Consider the following 19,017-nt stretch of genomic DNA (forward strand, 5'->3'; position numbering starts at 1 on the left):
ATAATTGCTGCCACCTCGACTCACGTAACAACAAACTCATAAGAAATAAGCACGAGACACTCCTCCTAATGTCACAGACTTAATCACTGGATAAAATATCATAGATTACAGCAAATGGTTTCACGCATTGAGCTGACGCACCACTTTTTTTAGGACACGATGGTTTGCAGTGGCCATGATTTCACGCAAGAACAGAAAAGAATATCGGTAGTGACGACAAAGAGTCTCGCGGAGGAGAGATAAAGGAATTGAAGCAGCAGTAGGACCTGTGGAAAACCCTTTTTCTGTTTTGTGGGAAAACCTATGAAACCCTATGCCGAAGCATGATTCTTGAGAAAAACATCTGTCAAAACCGTCTTGGACTGCAGAGAAGCCCTTATAAGATTCACAACCTATAAAAAAAATATGAAGAAAAGAAATTAATGAAGCATGATGCATTATTAGTTAAAGAAAAGAAATATTAAAGTAGAAGTAATGGTAAACCTATATATGCATATTTTATAAAGATATATAACATGCCTGCTTGATATCCAACTCGACCACCTTTTCCTGTAAGGCGCCAACATCTCTGACGTTGAGTTTGGTAAGTAAGGCAATGCTGGACAAGGGGTGAATCACTAAATCATCCATCACCATGTAAGTAACAGCCTCTTTCACAAAACCACTCTTTTCGGCAGAGATTTGCTTTGGAACATTCTTACCAAGAAAACGCATTTCCCTGTTCATAATAGTCCCACATTTCTCAGGACAGGAAATGGTGTTATCGCATGTGACGAATTCATAGTGTTTTGGGCACCTGTAGAAGAACACAGTCGTGGAGGTCTCAGAAGAAGTGCCATTGATTGAAGAAAGAAGGCCAGAGATTTGTGAATACATGGGGGTACTTGGCTTCAACAGTAGATCCTTATGCTCCTTTTCTTGCATGTACGTTTTATCCAGATTCCCAACACTTTGATACAGATTGCCTAAGCTGCCAATCATTTGATTCTTGTTCAGAATCCTTATGACAGTACCGAAAGGCAAGCATAGCAAGGTTAAGAGAGAGTCTACAACCGCTTTTGATGTTTCTGCGAAAGGAACTATCTCACGCTTTGAGTCTATAAACAATTTCAGAGTCAATTTGGTGGAAGAAGATGTCATATTCTCTTATTATCTCTTAACCTGTATTAGTACATTCTTTCCTTTCATATCAGTAGCTACCTGCTTTTTATACTTTAATAAGTTACAAACAGATTCTTTTATCTTTTCACTTTTCTGTTTCTACAGAATTCTATATATAATTCTGTTTCTATTCTTTTCTCTTTCAAGTTCAAACAATAATTCTGTTTCTATTCTTTTCTCTTTCAAGTTCAAACAATAATGAGATTCACTGTAACTAAAAATCTATCTCTCTTCTGAATTTGTTAACAAATATATATATATAAAAGATAAAATGTAAGTATACCTTATAATTGTTTCTCAACAAATAAGAAATTAATTTCTAATAAATTAAGTCTTATAAATTTATACAAAAAAGTTAATAAAATAAAAAGAAATAAATAGAATGTTGATAACAAAATAATAACTATAAGAAAAAAATAAAATTAGATAAATATAAAAAGAGATAAAAATAATAATAAAAAAAAGTTGATTTAAATGATCTTTCAAGGTAAATTTATAATTAGTTACCTTTAAATTATTTTTCTTAATTTCAAACTAATTAAAGTAAATTTTTAATTAACTTGTTGGTCTTTTCGTTACTAACCAAAATAGATTCTCAATCAAAATTAAAATTTTTTAGATTATTTGTTATTCTAAGTTAAATTATATTATATTTGATTATGTATATTCTTTTGTCTTTTTATAAATAAAAAACTAATTAACCAAAGTATATACTTTATTATTTTTTATTAAAGATTTTAGTACATTCTTAATTATTAACAAAAACTTATTCAATCATATTAAACTTCAAGACCGGTTTAACTATCCTTAAAGAAAAAATTTATCCTCATCTTCATACTCAAATCTAATGGATATTAAGTTTTTGGTTCTTCTCTATCCCCAACGGATGATGGATATGTATTCATACTTATGTGTATGCTTACTTCCGTGTTATTTCAATATTAATTAATTTATATAAAATAATAAAAAATTATAGTGAAGGAAAAATAACTTTATGAAATTAGAACACCAACTAAAAATTTATGAGAATAAAAAATAATCACATTAAATTATTATATTATATTAAATATTTTTTTATATAATTACATCGATAAAACTACACTTATGATAACAAACTACAATTACATTAAATTAATTATAATTTATGTTTGAGAATTAAATTAAATTAAATTATTATTAGTGTTTTTAATTTTTATTGGTATTAAAAATGATAATTAATTAATCAAAACCTTTTTTTTAGTAAATTATAATTTTCTTTACAAAAAAGAGACTCATTATTATTTTTATTCTTTTATAATCCATCTCAATTCTCTTATCATCTACTTTTATCTCTTAGTGACTTCTCTTGTCTCTCCCTACTTTTCACTTTCTAAGAGTACCAATTTGTTCATCCTCTTTTCTTTCTGTTTGTGTTGTTGTTATTTTTATTCTGTTTTGGAATTGTATTATAATTAGAAATGCGTTTTTTTGCCTAGTATTCTTTTTCAGTGATTTTCGGTTTACGGGTTTCAAGATTTTTTTTTTTTGCATATATTTTGACAAGGAATTGAAATTTTTCTACAAAAGTATTAATTAGATTATGGTTTAGTCTTTTGGTGGGTTGCAGATTAATTTGAGCATAATTCAAATTGGATTTTCTATGGAAAGATAATTAGTTTTGAGAAAAAAAAAAGACTAATTATGAGTTCAGAAGAATAATAGTTTTTTTTAATTATTTTTATTAATGATTAATCTTAAAATAAACTTGATTTGTGAAAAAATTTAGATTTGGGAACGGAAAATAAACTCGAGACTTCAATATACTAAACCAGATTTTATATATTTTATCTTTATATAGTGTTTTGTATACTATAATTTTTTTATTTCATATAAAAATATATAGATATGTCAATTAGAATATTTGAATCAAATTATTAAAAAATGAAAAAAAAATAGAGACTTTAAAAGCTATAAATAAATTTATAAAAATAAATAAGAAAAACAAATTATAGAATACATGTTGGTGCTCTTTGAACGAACAAGATCATAACAATATATATATATATATATATATATATATATATATATAGTATAAATATAAGTGAAAATAATATTAGAGAATAATTTAGGATGATAATTATAAATATAGTGAAACCCTACGCCGAAGCATGATTCTTCAACACCAAAGTATGATTGTTGAGAAAAACATCTGTCAAAACCGTCTTGGACTGCAGAGAAGCCTTTAGGAGATTTACAACCTATAAAAAAATATGAAGAAAAGAAATTAATGAAGCATGATGGCATAAAGAAAAGAAATATTAAAGTAGAAGTAATGGTAAACCTAAAGAGCGACAGTGATATATGCATATTTTATAAAGATATATAACATGCCTGCTTGATATCCAACTCGACCACCTTTTCCTGTAAGTTGCCAAAATCTTTGACGTTGAGTTTGGTAAGTAAGGCAATGCTTGATAGGGGATGAATCACTAAATCATCCATCACCATGTAAGTAACACCCTCTTTCACAAAACCACTCTTTTCGGCAGACATTTGCTTCGGAACCTTTTCACCTAAAAAGTACATTCCAATGTTCATAGTTTTCCCACATTGTTGCTGAGGACAGGGAGTGGTGTTATCGCATGTGACGAAACCCAAGTGAGCTGGGCACCTGTAGAAGAACACACTCGTAGACTTGTTAGAATTGTTAGAAGAAGTGCCATTGATTGAAGGAAGAAGACCAGAGATATGTGAAGGAACGGGGGCACTTGGCTTCAAGAGTAGATCCTTATGTTCCTCTTTTTGCATGTAAGTTTTATCCAGATTTTCAAGACTTTGATATAGATTGCCTAAGGAGCCAACCATTTGATTCTTGTCCAGAATCCTTATGACAGTACCGATGGGCAAGCAGAGCAAGGTAAAGAGAAAGTCTACAACCGCTTTTGATGTTTCTGCGAAAGGAACTATCTCACGCTTTGGGTCGATAAACAATTTCAGACTCAATTTGGTGGAAGAAGATGCCATATTCTTTCTTATTCTCTCTTGATGCTAGTTTCCTTTGGGTTACCTGTTTTTTATACTTTAATTAGTTACAAATAGATTCTGTTACTTTCAGTTTTCTGTTTCTACTCTTTTCCCTTTCAATCCTAGATTTACTGGAATTAAAAATTTATCTGTCTTCTCAATTTGTTCACAAATGTAAATATATATATATATATATATATATATATATATATATATATATATATATATATATATATATTTATATATTTATATATAAAATAAAATATAATTTATATATATATTATAAAGTAAAATCTATCTGTGTTCATTTGATACTATTTTCACTCTCTTTTTCTTTTAAAAAACAAAATTTTTATTTTATTTATAAATTTGTTTCCTTTTTCACATTTTCACATGCTGCAAAGGATTAAAAGTCCATATATGGAAGTAATATTTACAAATGTGTAGGTTTAGAAGCCATGTTGCTTTTCTTTCATAATTATAATAAATGAATGGTTAACTACCTTATATACATTGTGAAGAATTTTTCAAACTCACAATTAAATGATATTTACAATATATACAGGTTTGAACTCTTGTAATTAGAAAAAAATAAATTTAAAAAATATATATTTACTATTTTTTCCAACTTTTTAGGTACCAAACATAGAGTAATTATTTGACAAACTCAATATTATTTTTTTCATAAATATAACAAATGAGTGATTAATTACCTTGTATACATTATCACAAATTTTACAAGTTCACAATTGAATGTTATTTACAAAATGTATAGGTTTGGACTCTTGCAATTGAAAAAAAATTAATTTAAAAAATATATATTTTTTATTTTTTTCAAAATATTAAGTACCAAACATAGAGTAATTATGTAAAAAACGTAATATTACATTTTTCATAATTATAATAAATGAGTGATTAATTACCTTGTATACATTATGAAAAATTTTACAAGCTCGCCATTGAATGATATTTACAAAATGGGTAGGCTTGGACTCTTGCAATTGAAAAAAGATTAATTTAAAAAACATATATTTATTATTTTTTCCAAAGTATTAGGTATCAAACATAAAGTAATTATGACAAACACATAATTATAATAATTGACCGGTTAATTACCTTGTATATATTATGAAGAATTTTACAAATTCACAATTGAATAATATTTACAAAATGTGTAGAATTGAACTCTTGCAATTGGAAAAAAAATTAATTTAAATAAATAAATAAATATATATATATATATATATATATATATTACTTTTTCCAAAATATTAGGTACCATACATAAAGTAATTATGTGGCAAAGGTGGTGCGTTTTTCATAATTATAATAAATGAGTTGTTACAAAATGGATAGGCTTGGTTTCCTGCAATTGGGAAAAATGAATTTAAAAAAATATGTTTACTATTTTTTTCAAAGTATTAAGTACCAAACATATAGTAATTATGTGGCAAATGTGATACAATTTTTCATAATTATAATAAATAAGTGGTTAACTATCAATATTAATTATGAAGAATTTTTCTAGTTCATAATTGAATGGTATTTACAATATATAGGCTTGGACTCCTGCAATTAGGGAAAATGAATTTAAACAATATATATTTACTATATTTTTTTCAAATTTTTAAATACCAAACATAGAGTTATTATGTAACAAACTCGGTGTTACTTTTTTCATAATTATAATAGTGAATGGTGAATTACATTGATACTACGAAGAATTTTTCAAATTCACAATTGTAAATTATTTATTTTATGTATAGGCTCAGACTCTTGCAACAAGGAAAAATAAATGAATTTAATATATATATATATATATATATATATTTTTTTTTTTTTCAAATTTTTATATAGCAACGTATTTTTTTCATAATTAACACCATTTAAATTTTTGAATCCCAGCTTCTAATCTGCATTCTTCTAATCGGCCTGCTTTCTTGCTTTCTCGAACTGCTGCTGTGCTGTGAATCTTCACCATTTCTTGCTTTCTCGAACTGCTGCTGTGCTGTGAATCTTCTGTAAATCTTCCCTGGTGACCGAGAAATCCTGAAGGTGATCTTCGTTATTTCGTATTTATTTTCCGTCGCTTGAAAGGAATTCTTGAACCAGAAAGGTAAAATTATGCTTAACTTATGTTTGAATCATGCCTAAGAAAAGAACTAACTGTAGACAGTATAAAAAGATTAGGGTCCATTTGACTATTCCTGATAGAGATTTTTTATTTTTTTCAGAGTTCTTTTTAGCAAGATCAACGAGTTAAAGGAATTCTTGAACCAGAAAGGTAAATTATGCTTAAACTTATGTTTGAATTATGCCAAAGAAAGCCTATTAAATTTTTATCCATGTAAAAAAGTGTAACACAAAAATTCTGATAGAATCGTTTGCATGTTCAGTTTCTGAACAAATAGTTGTTCAGAAATGTGAGTGGGAGGGTGTCTGTTATAGGGGCATTAGGGAGTGCATAAAGGGAGGGGAGAATATGAGGTAGTTTTGGGAGTCTGGGTCCGGCAGGTGCCTGTCGCTCAGAGGCGCTCCAGATCAGTGGTCGCCGGTAAAAACTGTGACCGACGGCAGACAGCAGCTGACGGTGGCAGACGATGGCGAATCGGCAGAAAAGAGTGGTTAACATGTTGAATAGCTCCAAACAGATGTGGACAGTAGCAAACAAGGCTAGACAGATGCGGACTACAGTGACTAGTGCCGCCGAACAAGACGAGATGGAGACCAGAGCGAGATCGATCCACTTCTGCTCTGATACCAACTTAAGATTAAAAACAGATAAATATATCTTCAGAAGGCTTTAAAAACAGATAAATATATCTTCAGAAGGCTTTTTGGATGCTCCTCACATGTTCATCTTATTTATAGTGATTAAGAGCATATACTGTTATAACTCGGTGTATGCGTAAAAATCAAGTGTTTATTCAAGTGTGAAGGCATTGGCTTTTATAGTCTAAAGACGCAAAAACAGAATAACAGACTTAATGCTGTTTCTGCAGCATTATAGGAGACCTAAAATAAGGAAACAAACTGACCCAATACATCCTATAAAATAGGAATAGTTATTGACACGTAAAACATAAAGTAAAGGACACTAACAATCCCTCCCTTAAGCTTAGCTTACTTCATCAACCTTGAATACTCCAAGCATGTTTCTGATTTTTTCAAATCGATCAAGTTTCAAGGCTTTGGTCATGACATCAGCTATCTGTTCTTTTGTACTGCAGAATATTAATCTAACTATCTAATCATTAACTAAATCTCTAAGAAAGTGAGGTTGTACCGCAGAATATTAATCTAACTATCTGATCATTAACTAAATCTCTAAGAAAATGAAATCTCATTGCAATATGTTTACTTCTGCCATGAAAGACAGGATTCTTGGATAGTTGAATGGTAGAATTGTTGTCACAAAGAATCTCGGTGGGTCTTTGTGCTTCTATTCCAATATGTTGCAGAATTCTTTTGAGCCAGATACATTGACATGCACAGTGTGCTGCAACAATGTATTCGGCCTCAGTGGTACAGAGGCTTACCACTGGTTGTTTCTTTGAAGCCCATGATACAGTTGCAGTTCCCATCATAAACACTGATCCGGAAGTGCTACTTCTATCATCTGGATCGCCTGCATAGTTGTTATCACCGTAGGCTGTGAATTTTATCTTTCTTCCTTTTTGATAAAAGAGACTGTGTTCAATGGTCCCTTTGAGATACCTGAAGATACGTTTAATTACTACCCCATGGGACTCTTTGGGATTGACCATGTATCTACTGATCACACTGACTCCAAACATTAAGTCTGGTCTTGTAACTGTCAAGTACATAAGGCTGCCAATGGCTTGTTTGAATTGTGTAGCATCGACTGGACTTCCTGTTTCATCCTTACATAGTATTGTTCCTGGTACAATGGGATTCTTGACGGGTTGCTATTGAACATGCTGAATCGTGCAAGAATTTCACGTGCATAACGCCTTTGATAGATAAAAATTCCTGCTTCATTTTATATTACCTCAATGCCAAGGAAGTATTTCATTTTGCCCAAGTTTGTCATATCAAATTCTTGCTGCATCGAATGTTTGAAATCTTCGCAAATATCTGTTGCTCCCAGTAAAAATTAGATCAACTACATACAAGCTAACAATTAAAATATTGTTTCTAACCTTTTTTGTGAACAAGGTGTGTTCACTGGAGCAACGTTCAAATTGTTCTTTAACAAAGTACACTTCAATCTTGTTGTACCAGGCTCTTGGGGCCTGTTTGAGTCCATACAGGGCTTTTTTTAGTTTGTAAACTTGTCTCTCACGGTCTTGCTTGATATATCCAGCAGGTTGGTGAACATAGATTTCTTCTTGAATTTCACCATGCAAGAACGCACTTTTAACATCAAGTTGGAAGACTTCCCATGCATTTTGAGCAGCCACAGCTAACAATACTCTTACTGTATTGAGCCTAGCAACAAGAGCAAAAATCTCTGTGTAGTTAATTCCATGTTTCTGAGCGTAACCTTTGCCACCAGTTTGGCTTTATGCTTTTCTATCTCGCCTTTTTCATTTAACTTTGTTTTGAAAACCCACTTCACTCCAATGGGTATAACTCCATCAGGTGGATCCACTAGTACCCACATGTTGTTTCTTTCAATTGCTTGTATTTCCGTATCCATAGCCTCTCGCCATTTCGAACTAGTTTTGGCTTCTTCAAATGTGAGAGGATCCGCAGAATCAGTCAGCATTGCCAGTAGATCCTCCTCCTCTTCTACAAAAAGATTAGTCTCATAATCTCGCAACCATGAAGGTTGTCGACGAGTCCTTGTCGCCCTCCTTTGAACTAGAGTATTTGTGGAATCTGATGGCTGCAAATATGTGGCTGCCATATGTGGAGGTGTAAGCTCTACATTTCCACTTTCTTCTCCATGTTGAGATGTGACCTCTACATTATCATTTTCTTCTTCTTCTTGGCTACTTTCGTCTTCATCGTGGCCATTCATATTAAGAGCAGTACGCGTAGATTCTACTCTTTCTTCGTCCCAATTCCATATTTTGTCTTCTTCAAATATCATGTCCTTGCTAATAATAATCTTTTTGGTAATCGGATCAAAAAGTTTATAGGCTTTCATTTCATCACTCACGCCTAAGAGGACACATTGATGACTTTTATCATCTAACTTGCTTCGTCTTTGATCAGGAACGTGAACATGGGCAATGCATCCAAATAACCTAAAGTAGTCAACTCGTGGTTTGAGTCCACTCCACATCTCCTCTGGCGTTCCATGATTTATGGCAGTGGTAGGACTCCTGTTTTGCACATGAATACACCATTTGACAGCCTCAGGCAAGAAGGATTTTGGTATTTGTTTTTCATGAAGCACTGCTCTTACAGAGTTTATCATGGTGCGGTTTTTGCGCTCTGCAACTCCGTTCTGTTGAGGGGTGTAGGCAGCTGTCAATTGCCTGGAAATACCAAGTTGTCTACAGAAGTATGAAAATTCCTTAGACATGAATTCTCCATCCCTGTTTGTTCTCAGGCAAGCTATGAACGATCCAGTTTCGTTTTCAACACATGCTTTGAAGCTCCTGAAGCTATTGAATGTTTCTGATTTCTCATGTAAAAAGTAAACCCATGCTTTACGAGAGTAATCATCAACAAAGCTTAGTATATATCTTTTATTGTTGTTTGAAGTAGGAGAAATTGGACCACACAAATCAACATGCACCAGTTGGAGTTTAGTGGATGCACGCCAAGAGCTTTGCTTTGGTATAGCATTTTTGTGTTGCTTGCCAACGAGACACGTAGTTCACGTAGTTGTAGGAATTTTTAGTGAAGGTAAACCAACCACCATTTGCTTATTGGCAAGTGTGGTAAGTCCTTTGAAATTGAGATGCCCGAATCTTTTATGCCATAGTTGTGTCTCCTTTTCTACAGTGGTGTTTTCAATTTGAAAACACTTAGTGTGTCGAGAGCTCATTGAAGTTGTCAAGTGAAACATGTGATTTCCTATCATGGTAGTGCAGATGACTAAGCCTTTGTCTGGATGAAATATCTTGCATGTATTATGTTTGATCAGAATGGTGAGACCATGTGCTTGAGGTTGACCGAGACTAAGAAGATTGGTCTTGAGTTCCGACACATAATATACATCTGAAATGACATAAGCCACGTTATTGATGTAGACCCGAATGCTTCCCTTTGCAGCCACTTTCAATGTAGTGTCATTGCCAAGCTTGACAGTCTTATTGAGTCCCTCTTCATGGATTTTAGTGAGCCAGAGCTTATTGCCTGTCATATGGTTACTGCATCCAAAGTCAAGAAACCAGTCTTCCACCTGACCAGACTGGATTACCTCTTCATATGCAACCAACAGAATCTCCTCTTCGTCTTCAGCTGCTTCTCCAAATGTTGCATAATGAACTTGCTTTTGTACTCCAGGACACTCATACTGATAATGACCAAGCTTGTGACATTGAAAGCACTCAACAAGCGCTTTGTTAAAAAACTGTCGTCCACAGCCTCTTCCACGTCCACGACTGCCTTTGCCACGACCACGACTGGCACTGGAACGATCATCATGTGTCACCTATAATACTTGTTCTTCTGGTTGAGCGTGCTGCATCCGCTGTTCATGCACCAGTAGACTGCCATGGAGTTCGTCAAGACTCAGGGTACTCAAGTCATTAGACTCTTCAATAGCACACACTACGTAGTTGAATTTTGTGGTTAGAGATATGAGAATCTTACTGACCACGGTGCTGGAGTTCATAGTTTCACCATTAGACTTCATTTTATTGACAGCACTAAGTGTACGCCCTATATAGCTATCAACCTACTCACCATCCTTCATGGTTGGGAGTTCAAACTCCCGTCGTAGTGCTTGCAGTTGAGCACGTTTCACTCTTGTTGAACCTTGATATTTCTGTTACATAGATCTCCATATGGCATGTGATGTGCTTTTATCCATCATTGTCTCAAGGATTTCCCGATCGATAGATTGGAAAAGAAAGTTCTTAACCTTCAGATCTTTAAGACGTGCCTCTGCTTCAACTTTCTGTTGTGCCTCAGTTGGTCTGATACCAAATGTTGGTATGCCATCTTCCACAAGCTGCCACAGTTCCTTGCTTCGTAGAAAATTCTCCATAGTCATGGACCAAAAATCATAGTGCCCATCAAATCTTGGGATGGCAGGTTGAACGAATTTTTCTGCAGCAGACATGACTGTACACTCACAATTTTCACTTGATGTTTAGCTCACACTGTATCAGGCCCCTTGCGAAGCTCTGATACCAATTGTTATAACTCGGTATATGCGTAAAAATCAAGTGTGAAGGCATTGGCTTTTATAGCCTACAAGCGCAAAAACAGAATAACAGACTTAATGTTGTTACTGCAACATTATAGGAGGCCTAAAATAAGAAAACAAACTGACTCAGTACATCCTATAAAATAGGAATAGTTATTGACACGTAAAACATAAAGTAACTGACACTAAAATATACAATGAAGAGTTGGACAGTCAAGAGACTTGTCCTATACTGCTATTCCAATGTCAACAGTCTCTTCAAGCTCACTGTTAAGAGATGCACGAATGCAATGCTAAATGCAGAATATTAGAGGAAATCTAATGGGAATGGTGAAATGAACTTTAAATGGAATGAAGAGGTACCTAGGTGAATGAAGCATGCGCGAACATATTCAAAAATGATGAAATGCACACGTTAGGAATGATTATAGGCCATGAACCATACTAAAACTTAATGCAAAATAAGCTTTAAACCAGAAAACTTGCATGAAACCTAGATGGCAGCATTTAACAAATCTGTGACAGCAATGAATTTCTACATAATGGAATGCAGATTTTGAGCGCAGAACGGCAATGCAACTTTGTAAGCATGGACAGTCTCTATGCATGAGTGCTAAGGTGATCTAGAGTAAGTACTTTAGAGTGAAGATGCATGTATGTGCACAATGAATGCTGCATGAAATTAGATGACAGTGCACATGAGACCCAATGGCAGCAGAATTGGGTCTGTGACAGCAGAAAAACGAATATGACTATGGCAGTATGACAGCAGAACCTAGATTGTGACAGCACTATTATAATATGAAACTAGAATGAACAATTGCAGAAATGCAGATGCACATGCAGAGCTGAAAATCAAGTCCCAGTGGAGAAATGGAAAGGAGAATTGAATGCTGCTCCAGAATTATGCAACGTGAATTCAAACCAGTATAGCATGAAACCTAAGTGGCAGAATGGGTCAATGTAAAACTAATATATGGATCAATTTGGGTTCATGACAAAAGTCAGTTAGTACACTAAAACCAAACCACATACATTTAGAATAGAAACAGAATGTTCAGCAGACTAATGCATAAAACCAAACAGAATAAAACCAAACCACATACACTAAAACCATTGATAAGATGAGTGTGTTATTGACTTTACTTTTTGGTTTATATAATGTGATGATTATTTTGTTGTGGATTGCTTTAAATTACCCGGTACTTTAGAAAAAATAATATATTATGTTTAAATTGCTTATTGTTTTGATTTTTAATTGAATGTTATTTCCAAAATGTGCCATGACAGGGATACAATGGCAGACGATGGTGTGCAGAACCCACCTTCTCCACATGCAGACGATGGTGTGCCGAACCCACCTTCTCCACATGCAGACGATGGTGTGCCGAACCCACCTTCTCCACATGCAGACGATGGTGTGCCGAACCCACCTTCTCCACATGCAGACGATGGTGTGCCGAACCCACCTTCTCCACATGCAGACGATGGTGTGCAGAACCCGCATCCTCCACCTCCAGAGGATGAATTCCCTGATCTAGGACAAACACTAGATGAGACTTATCGGGTTTTATTATACATGGTGGTGAATTTAACCACCACGAAAAAATCTTATATTAGGGATATCATCTCATGCCACTACTCGTTAGAAGAGTGTGAGACATTCTCTGCTACCTTGAGAGCACAACATCCTACCCCCTTGACGGCAGTGCAGGTAAGTAAAGAAGTAGTAACATTATAAGTAATTGTTTTGTTAATTTTATACATTGTTAATTCTATAGATAAGCATTAACATTTTTATTTATTTTTTTTCAGATTAGATGTTTCTTTCTGCAAATATCAGACTTATTTAAAGATTATTGCCGCACTCTCAAGTGCGGTGTCTCTGGACTTATCACAGACCTGGATGAGGGAACGTTCGACGTGATTGATCCAGACAACCCTCTGCATAGGGTAAGTAGTATATAATGCTTAATAATTAAATAAATATTACCAGGTTACATTTTCTACCCTTGTACGTAAGTACAAGGGAGTACGGGATCATTTCAAGGCCCTACGCACCCTTTTTCCACACATATGGCGTCGCTATAAAAAACCCCCACCTCGTCGCGATCAGATCATGCGGCGACGGAACAGGAGGCTAGGACCGGGAGAGACGCCGGGAGAGACATAGACACCTAGAGAGACATGAGGGACGTTATTCACTGTAGGGGTTAACACGTGTAGACCTATGACTGTTATTCACGTTCCCTGAAATCATGCTTATGTGGTTACTGTCAGTTTTATTTTTTGTTATAAATGTATTGCTGCTACGTTGAATAAAATAAGCCATTTCTTCATATCAATCTCATAATACTGTACACTTTACCTGGTTCTGTTTTTTCCTTCTCCCGATTAAATTATTTCCCTTTCAACTCCAACAATCTGGTATCCAGAGCTGTTTCCTTACGGGCCTGTGAAATAATGGACGCTGAATCAAATTTCTCCCAAGTAGCACCTCCGGTCTTTGACGGAGAGAACTACGATGCCTGGGCGATAAAAATGGGGGCTTACCTAGAGGCTTTGGATCTTTGGGAAGCCATTGAAGAAGATTACGAAATCCTTCCGCTGCCCGAAAATCCCACCATGACCCAGATGAAAAGTTACAAGGAGAAGAAAACTCGGAAAGCAAAGGCGAAATCATGTCTCTTTGCTGGTGTTTCGGCAACCCTCTTCACTCGAATCATGACCTTAAAAACAGCAAAAGAAATATGGGAGTATCTAAAGAAGGAGTATGCAGGGGATGAAAGGATTCGAGGTATGCAAGTGTTGAATTTGATGAGAGAATTTGAGCTTCAAAAGATGAAGGAGTCTGAGACCATTAAAGAGTACTCAGACAGATTGCTTGCCATTGTTAACAAGGTAAGATTACTTGGCACAAATTTTTTGGATTGCAGAATTATCGAAAAAATTCTTGTAACTGTGCCAGAAAGGTATGAGGCATCCATAACCACTCTAGAAAACACAAAAGATCTGTCCAAGATTACCTTGGCAGAGGTGTTACATGCCTTGCAGGCCCAAGAGCAACGGAGGCTTATGAGACAAGATCAAGTGGTTGAAGGTGCATTACCGGCAAAGCATCACAGTGGAAAGAAAAACTTCAAGAAGCATAAACAAACAAGCGGTGAAAACACTACATACAAAGGCAAGGGCAAAAAGAAAAATTACCCACCTTGTGAGCACTGCAGAAAATTGGGTCATCCACCATTCAGGTGTTGGAAAAGACCAGATGCAAAATGCAACAAGTGTAATCAACTTGGACATGAAGCTGTAATTTGTGGAAGCAAACAACATGAAGTCAATGCCCAAGTTGTTGAGCAAGATGACGAAGATCATATTTTCTCTGCTTCAATTTTTTCAGCAAAGAGTAACTCTGAATCTGATGTAAGGGATTCACCATGTTCTTGGAAAACTGGACTATCCATTGGGGTCATGTGTTGTAAGGTATCAATAGGTGGAGATGATGGTTCAGGAGGACTTTGATCAAGACCTGGATTGACAGAGACATTGGAAATATTTGACTCAACCACTGGAATAGGGAGAACTTGTTGTATGACATGAACATCTTGAACAGCCGGTTGGGCTTCATTCATTAAGAGATCATATCATGGTTGGTCATTTTTAAAGATGTCAGCTTGTTTGTCGAATCATAGAGGCGTTGGATATCATTGGCATAGATGTTCTGAGCCATCTTCCAAAAGGAGTGACATGTTTTGAAGGCTCTGATGGACATCAAAAGTCTTGGTTCCACCGACTGCCACAACAAAGCACATAGTTGGAAATCTGCCTGTTTCCACTGTTTAGCTTTTTCAGTAAGTACATGGCTTTCATCTTTCTCAAGGTGGTCGTGATGTCCTTGACAAAGAAACCACATTTAGACGGCAACAGACCAAGATAGATAATTTCAGCCATTTAGTTTCTCGGAAGGGATGTAGGGCTTCCAAAGAATGAAATAGCACCTCCAACACTTCCAGTGGCCTTTTCAGATCAAGGGGACAAAGAAAACAAAGAGAAGATGCAGAAACAGTGAGGATTTTTGAAAACCCTAGGGAGATTTCCGCAAGGGAGGCTTCTGGACTTCACCGAAATGGAATTTTAAGGGTCAAAACAGACAGAGGAGACTTCGGAAAGAGCTATGGAAGTGGTGTGGTGAAGATCCAACAAGAGGATGGTGGCGCGTGGACTTCACGCGCATGTTCGAAGCAGAGAGAGATGTGGCGCGTGAATGGGAGTCTGGATCCGGCACCGACGGGGGTGGCTATCGCTCGGAGAGGCGCTCCAGATTTAGTGGTCGCCGGCGAAAACTAGGGTGGCCATTGACGGCGGTCGGCGGCGAACAGCAGCTGACGGTGGCGGACGACGACAAATTGGCAAAAAAGAGTGGTTAACACGTTGGAGAGCTCCAAACAGAGGTGGACATTAGCAAACAGGCAAGACATATGCGGACAGCAGTGATTAGTGCTGCCGGACAAGACGAGATGGAAACCAGAGCGGGATAAACCCGCTCTGATACCAACTTAAGATTAAAAACAGATTAATATATCTTCATAAGGCTTTTTGGATCCTTCTTATGTTCATCTTATTTATAGTGATTAAGAGTTGATACAATGAGGAGTTGGACAGTCAAGAGGCTTGTCCTAGACTGCTAGGTACAATGATTAGAGAAAAATCAACACTCAACTACCTATTAAAGTCCTATTGACTACACTGTCATAAGTAGTCCTAATAATTATTCCAATGTCAAAATTCTCTTCAAGCTCACTGTTAAGAGATGCACGAATGTAAAGCTATATTTTAAAATTAAAACAAAACAAGTCTACACCAAGTTTCTCTTCAACAATTAGTGTGGTAACCTCAAGCATCCATGTAGCTAGATTGTATCCATCAGGGGCTGGAGTGATTCATCCAAGATCCTGCAGAACAAATAGGAAAGGAATTTAACACATTAAAAAAATAATAAACTCAACAATATAAAAAAAAAAGTTTTCCTTCAAAAAAAAATCAGTATTTTAGTTTAAACTAGTAAATAGTAATGAAAGAGGAAAAGTCATGTCAGAACACACAAGTAAGGTCATGGTTGATAATACTCTATAGTCTTCAACACAAGAGTGAATTAAATTGAGGTCATTCCATGTCAATGAAAAATGTATCACTAGTGGACAAAATGGAGCAACGAAGGGAGACCAATTTGTGGACTTGATTACGAATGGGAACATTTTATGGGGCACCCCAATTCCAATATATTCTCTCCTTTAATTATCAAAACATAAACATCTTTTCTTTTCATTTATCACCCACTTTCTAAATTTATTTAATTCTTAATTAATTTATAGTTGCAATAAGAATATAAATAAATTGCAATTTTTTTCTCAAAGATGATGTCCTTTGCCTACTCTTATGAGCTGAGCAACGTACTCAGATATTTTTAATAGCTTCCACCTACCCAAATAAAAATAAAATATTTTTCCTTGGTCAATTTAAAATCTAAAGTATGTCAATTGAATATTGATAAAAGTCACTTAATAATCTATCTAATAAAGTACAAGACAAAAGCTCCCTTAATTTGCAACACCACATTACCTGTTCATCTAAAAATTCGCTTTCAATAAAATCTGTCAATTACACATCATTGTTCTTTGAGGCAACCTGTCAAACAACATGTAACAAGGTCAAAGAAAGGAATACATATTTTAATAACATCAAATTGGACATAAATGTGACAAACAAAAAACTCATCTTACAGTGTGCAAGTTAAGAAGCTTCTCATTTGTTAGCTTCTCCAAAAGACAGAGCAAGTTCCCTTGCTGCAACAAGAAACAAACACAAACACATTTAGTGTCATACTTAGAAATTTATAGGGGAAGTTCATCAGGCAAAGTGAAAACTCTGAACAAGTTGTTTTACATCATCTGTTACATATTAAATGAATGTGGTAAGAAATTATATATTTTATAAAATTAACAAATTAAGTCAACATGTGCATACAAACTAAACACGCATCTCTCGTTAAAATAAATGCACACAGTGCACCAAAAGAGAATGGTTTGGTTATAAATTATATGAAAAAAAAAAAAAAAACAGAACGAGAGGGTCATACACACAAACCATACAGGGCATCTCCCATTTCCTCATGGTCAAACTCAGAAAGAGGCCTCACAATAGATTGCAACTTCACTTTTCCACCACGTTTGTTATGAAAATTACATTAACGTAAACAAATTTCTCAGTATCGCTTTCTAGAAAGCAATCTTGAAAATTAGCATTTGAAATTTTATATAGAATCTTTGTGTAGATTAAAAGCTGTAACTGGTTTATACCTGATATTCCATCAATTTATCAACATGCTCTCTTTCCTCCTCACTTGACTCCTTAAAAAATCTGCAACGATGAAATCAAAAGCCATAATGTACTCCCACCCATAAAAATAAAGTGAAATTTATAAGGGGTTATCGTTGGTGAATATAACTAAAAAGAGCATTTAAGTTTGGAGTAGGAAAAGATAGAAGCAGAGAACCAACCCACTTGATTTGTTCGTTGACAACAACTTCATATTCATTGGTGTACTTCTGGCGAACAAGGGAAGCTTCTGGAAGTATGGGGACAAGGTCGAACTCCTTCTTGACCTCTTCAAAGGAATGTCGGTGGAGGTGGGTGGCGTGGTCGGTGCCGTCTGGGGCCGACCCAAGACGTTGTCCTAGACGATGTCGTCGGAGGTTGTCGATGAAGTGAGTCGGCATGGTCGAAGACGTACCTGTAGCCATAGGGGTAGGGGTGGAGATTAGGGTTGTTATTGGGGGTGGAGCGGAGGTGGATGAGGGTGGTAGTAGGCGGCGAAGATTTTAGCAAAGAGGTCGTGGGTGAGGCGGGAGGGGAGCATGGCAACGACGGAATCGGAGGGTAGGGAGAGGTTGGAGAGGACAACGAGGGCCAGAGGATGTGAAATGAGCTCAAAACCACAATGCACTCAACAACAAGATATTAAACCTAGTTTTTCATATTATTTTTTTGTCAAGTAGATTAAAAGCAAATACTGTGTTTTCAATATCTTCCTCTCAGCTCATTCTTGCTGTGTCGGTTTAGTTCATACCATATTAAATCACAAATTTGTTTGTTTTGTAGCAAAGTAAATACTATTTTCAAAAATCAAATCACAATATGTCTATCATAATTTATTTTTCTAATAAATTTAAGGTGTTTGATGGTTGTGAATTAAAAATTGATATTTTGAAATATTAAAATCGATTTTGATGAATTCACACCTTTCACCATAGCATTATCGTAACGAAAAATTACTTTTTTTTTTCTTTTATATAAAATTTAAAATTTTATACTTTTTAGAGGTTAAATATGATATTTTTGGATCAATTTCAAATGCAAATGAGCATCTTAACATTCTTTTCACTTGATGGATAGTTTTTCGCCCTTTATCACAGAGTTTAATTTTTTTAAGGTTAAAATACCTTTTTGGTCCCAATTTTCGTCAATTTTTTTGAATTAGGTCCCAATTTTCGCGGGGTGCT

The 19,017-nt window shown here is 35.1% G+C and overlaps 3 protein-coding genes across 6 annotated transcripts; all 3 read right to left on the minus strand.

The window, feature by feature from the left end:
- Positions 1-311: 311 nt before the first annotated feature.
- On the minus strand, positions 312-1,140 carry LOC114191448. The gene is made up of 2 exons (XM_028080619.1): positions 520-1,140; positions 312-392 (listed from the first exon to the last, which is right to left on the minus strand). Exons 1-2 carry the CDS (start codon positions 1,138-1,140, stop codon positions 312-314), a joined length of 702 nt encoding a protein of 233 aa, XP_027936420.1.
- Positions 1,141-3,296: 2,156 nt separating this feature from the next.
- Positions 3,297-4,164, minus strand: LOC114191450. The gene is made up of 2 exons (XM_028080622.1): positions 3,532-4,164; positions 3,297-3,398 (listed from the first exon to the last, which is right to left on the minus strand). The coding sequence occupies exons 1-2, from the start codon at positions 4,162-4,164 to the stop codon at positions 3,297-3,299; spliced, it is 735 nt and encodes a 244-aa protein (XP_027936423.1).
- Positions 4,165-6,008: 1,844 nt separating this feature from the next.
- LOC114192757 (ferritin-3, chloroplastic-like) lies at positions 6,009-18,522 on the minus strand. Of its 4 annotated transcripts, XR_003606142.1 has the most exons (7): positions 18,016-18,522; positions 17,815-17,875; positions 17,239-17,301; positions 17,078-17,143; positions 13,452-16,410; positions 12,928-13,402; positions 6,029-6,213 (listed from the first exon to the last, which is right to left on the minus strand). XR_003606142.1 is itself a non-coding variant. In XM_028082564.1 (5 exons), the coding sequence occupies exons 1-4, from the start codon at positions 18,256-18,258 to the stop codon at positions 17,117-17,119; spliced, it is 390 nt and encodes a 129-aa protein (XP_027938365.1). In that variant the 5' UTR covers positions 18,259-18,491; the 3' UTR covers positions 16,040-16,410; positions 17,078-17,116. The 4 variants fall into 4 exon arrangements, 1 of the variants encoding a protein (XP_027938365.1); XR_003606141.1 differs by lacking the exon at positions 12,928-13,402 and having other exon boundaries at positions 6,009-6,213; positions 16,351-16,410; positions 18,020-18,490; XR_003606140.1 differs by lacking the exon at positions 12,928-13,402 and having other exon boundaries at positions 6,029-6,266; positions 16,351-16,410; positions 18,020-18,490.
- Between the last annotated feature and the right edge of the window lie 495 nt (positions 18,523-19,017).

Source organism: Vigna unguiculata, chromosome 7, assembly GCF_004118075.2.
Source record: "Vigna unguiculata cultivar IT97K-499-35 chromosome 7, ASM411807v1, whole genome shotgun sequence".
Lineage (NCBI taxonomy): Eukaryota > Viridiplantae > Streptophyta > Magnoliopsida > Fabales > Fabaceae > Vigna > Vigna unguiculata.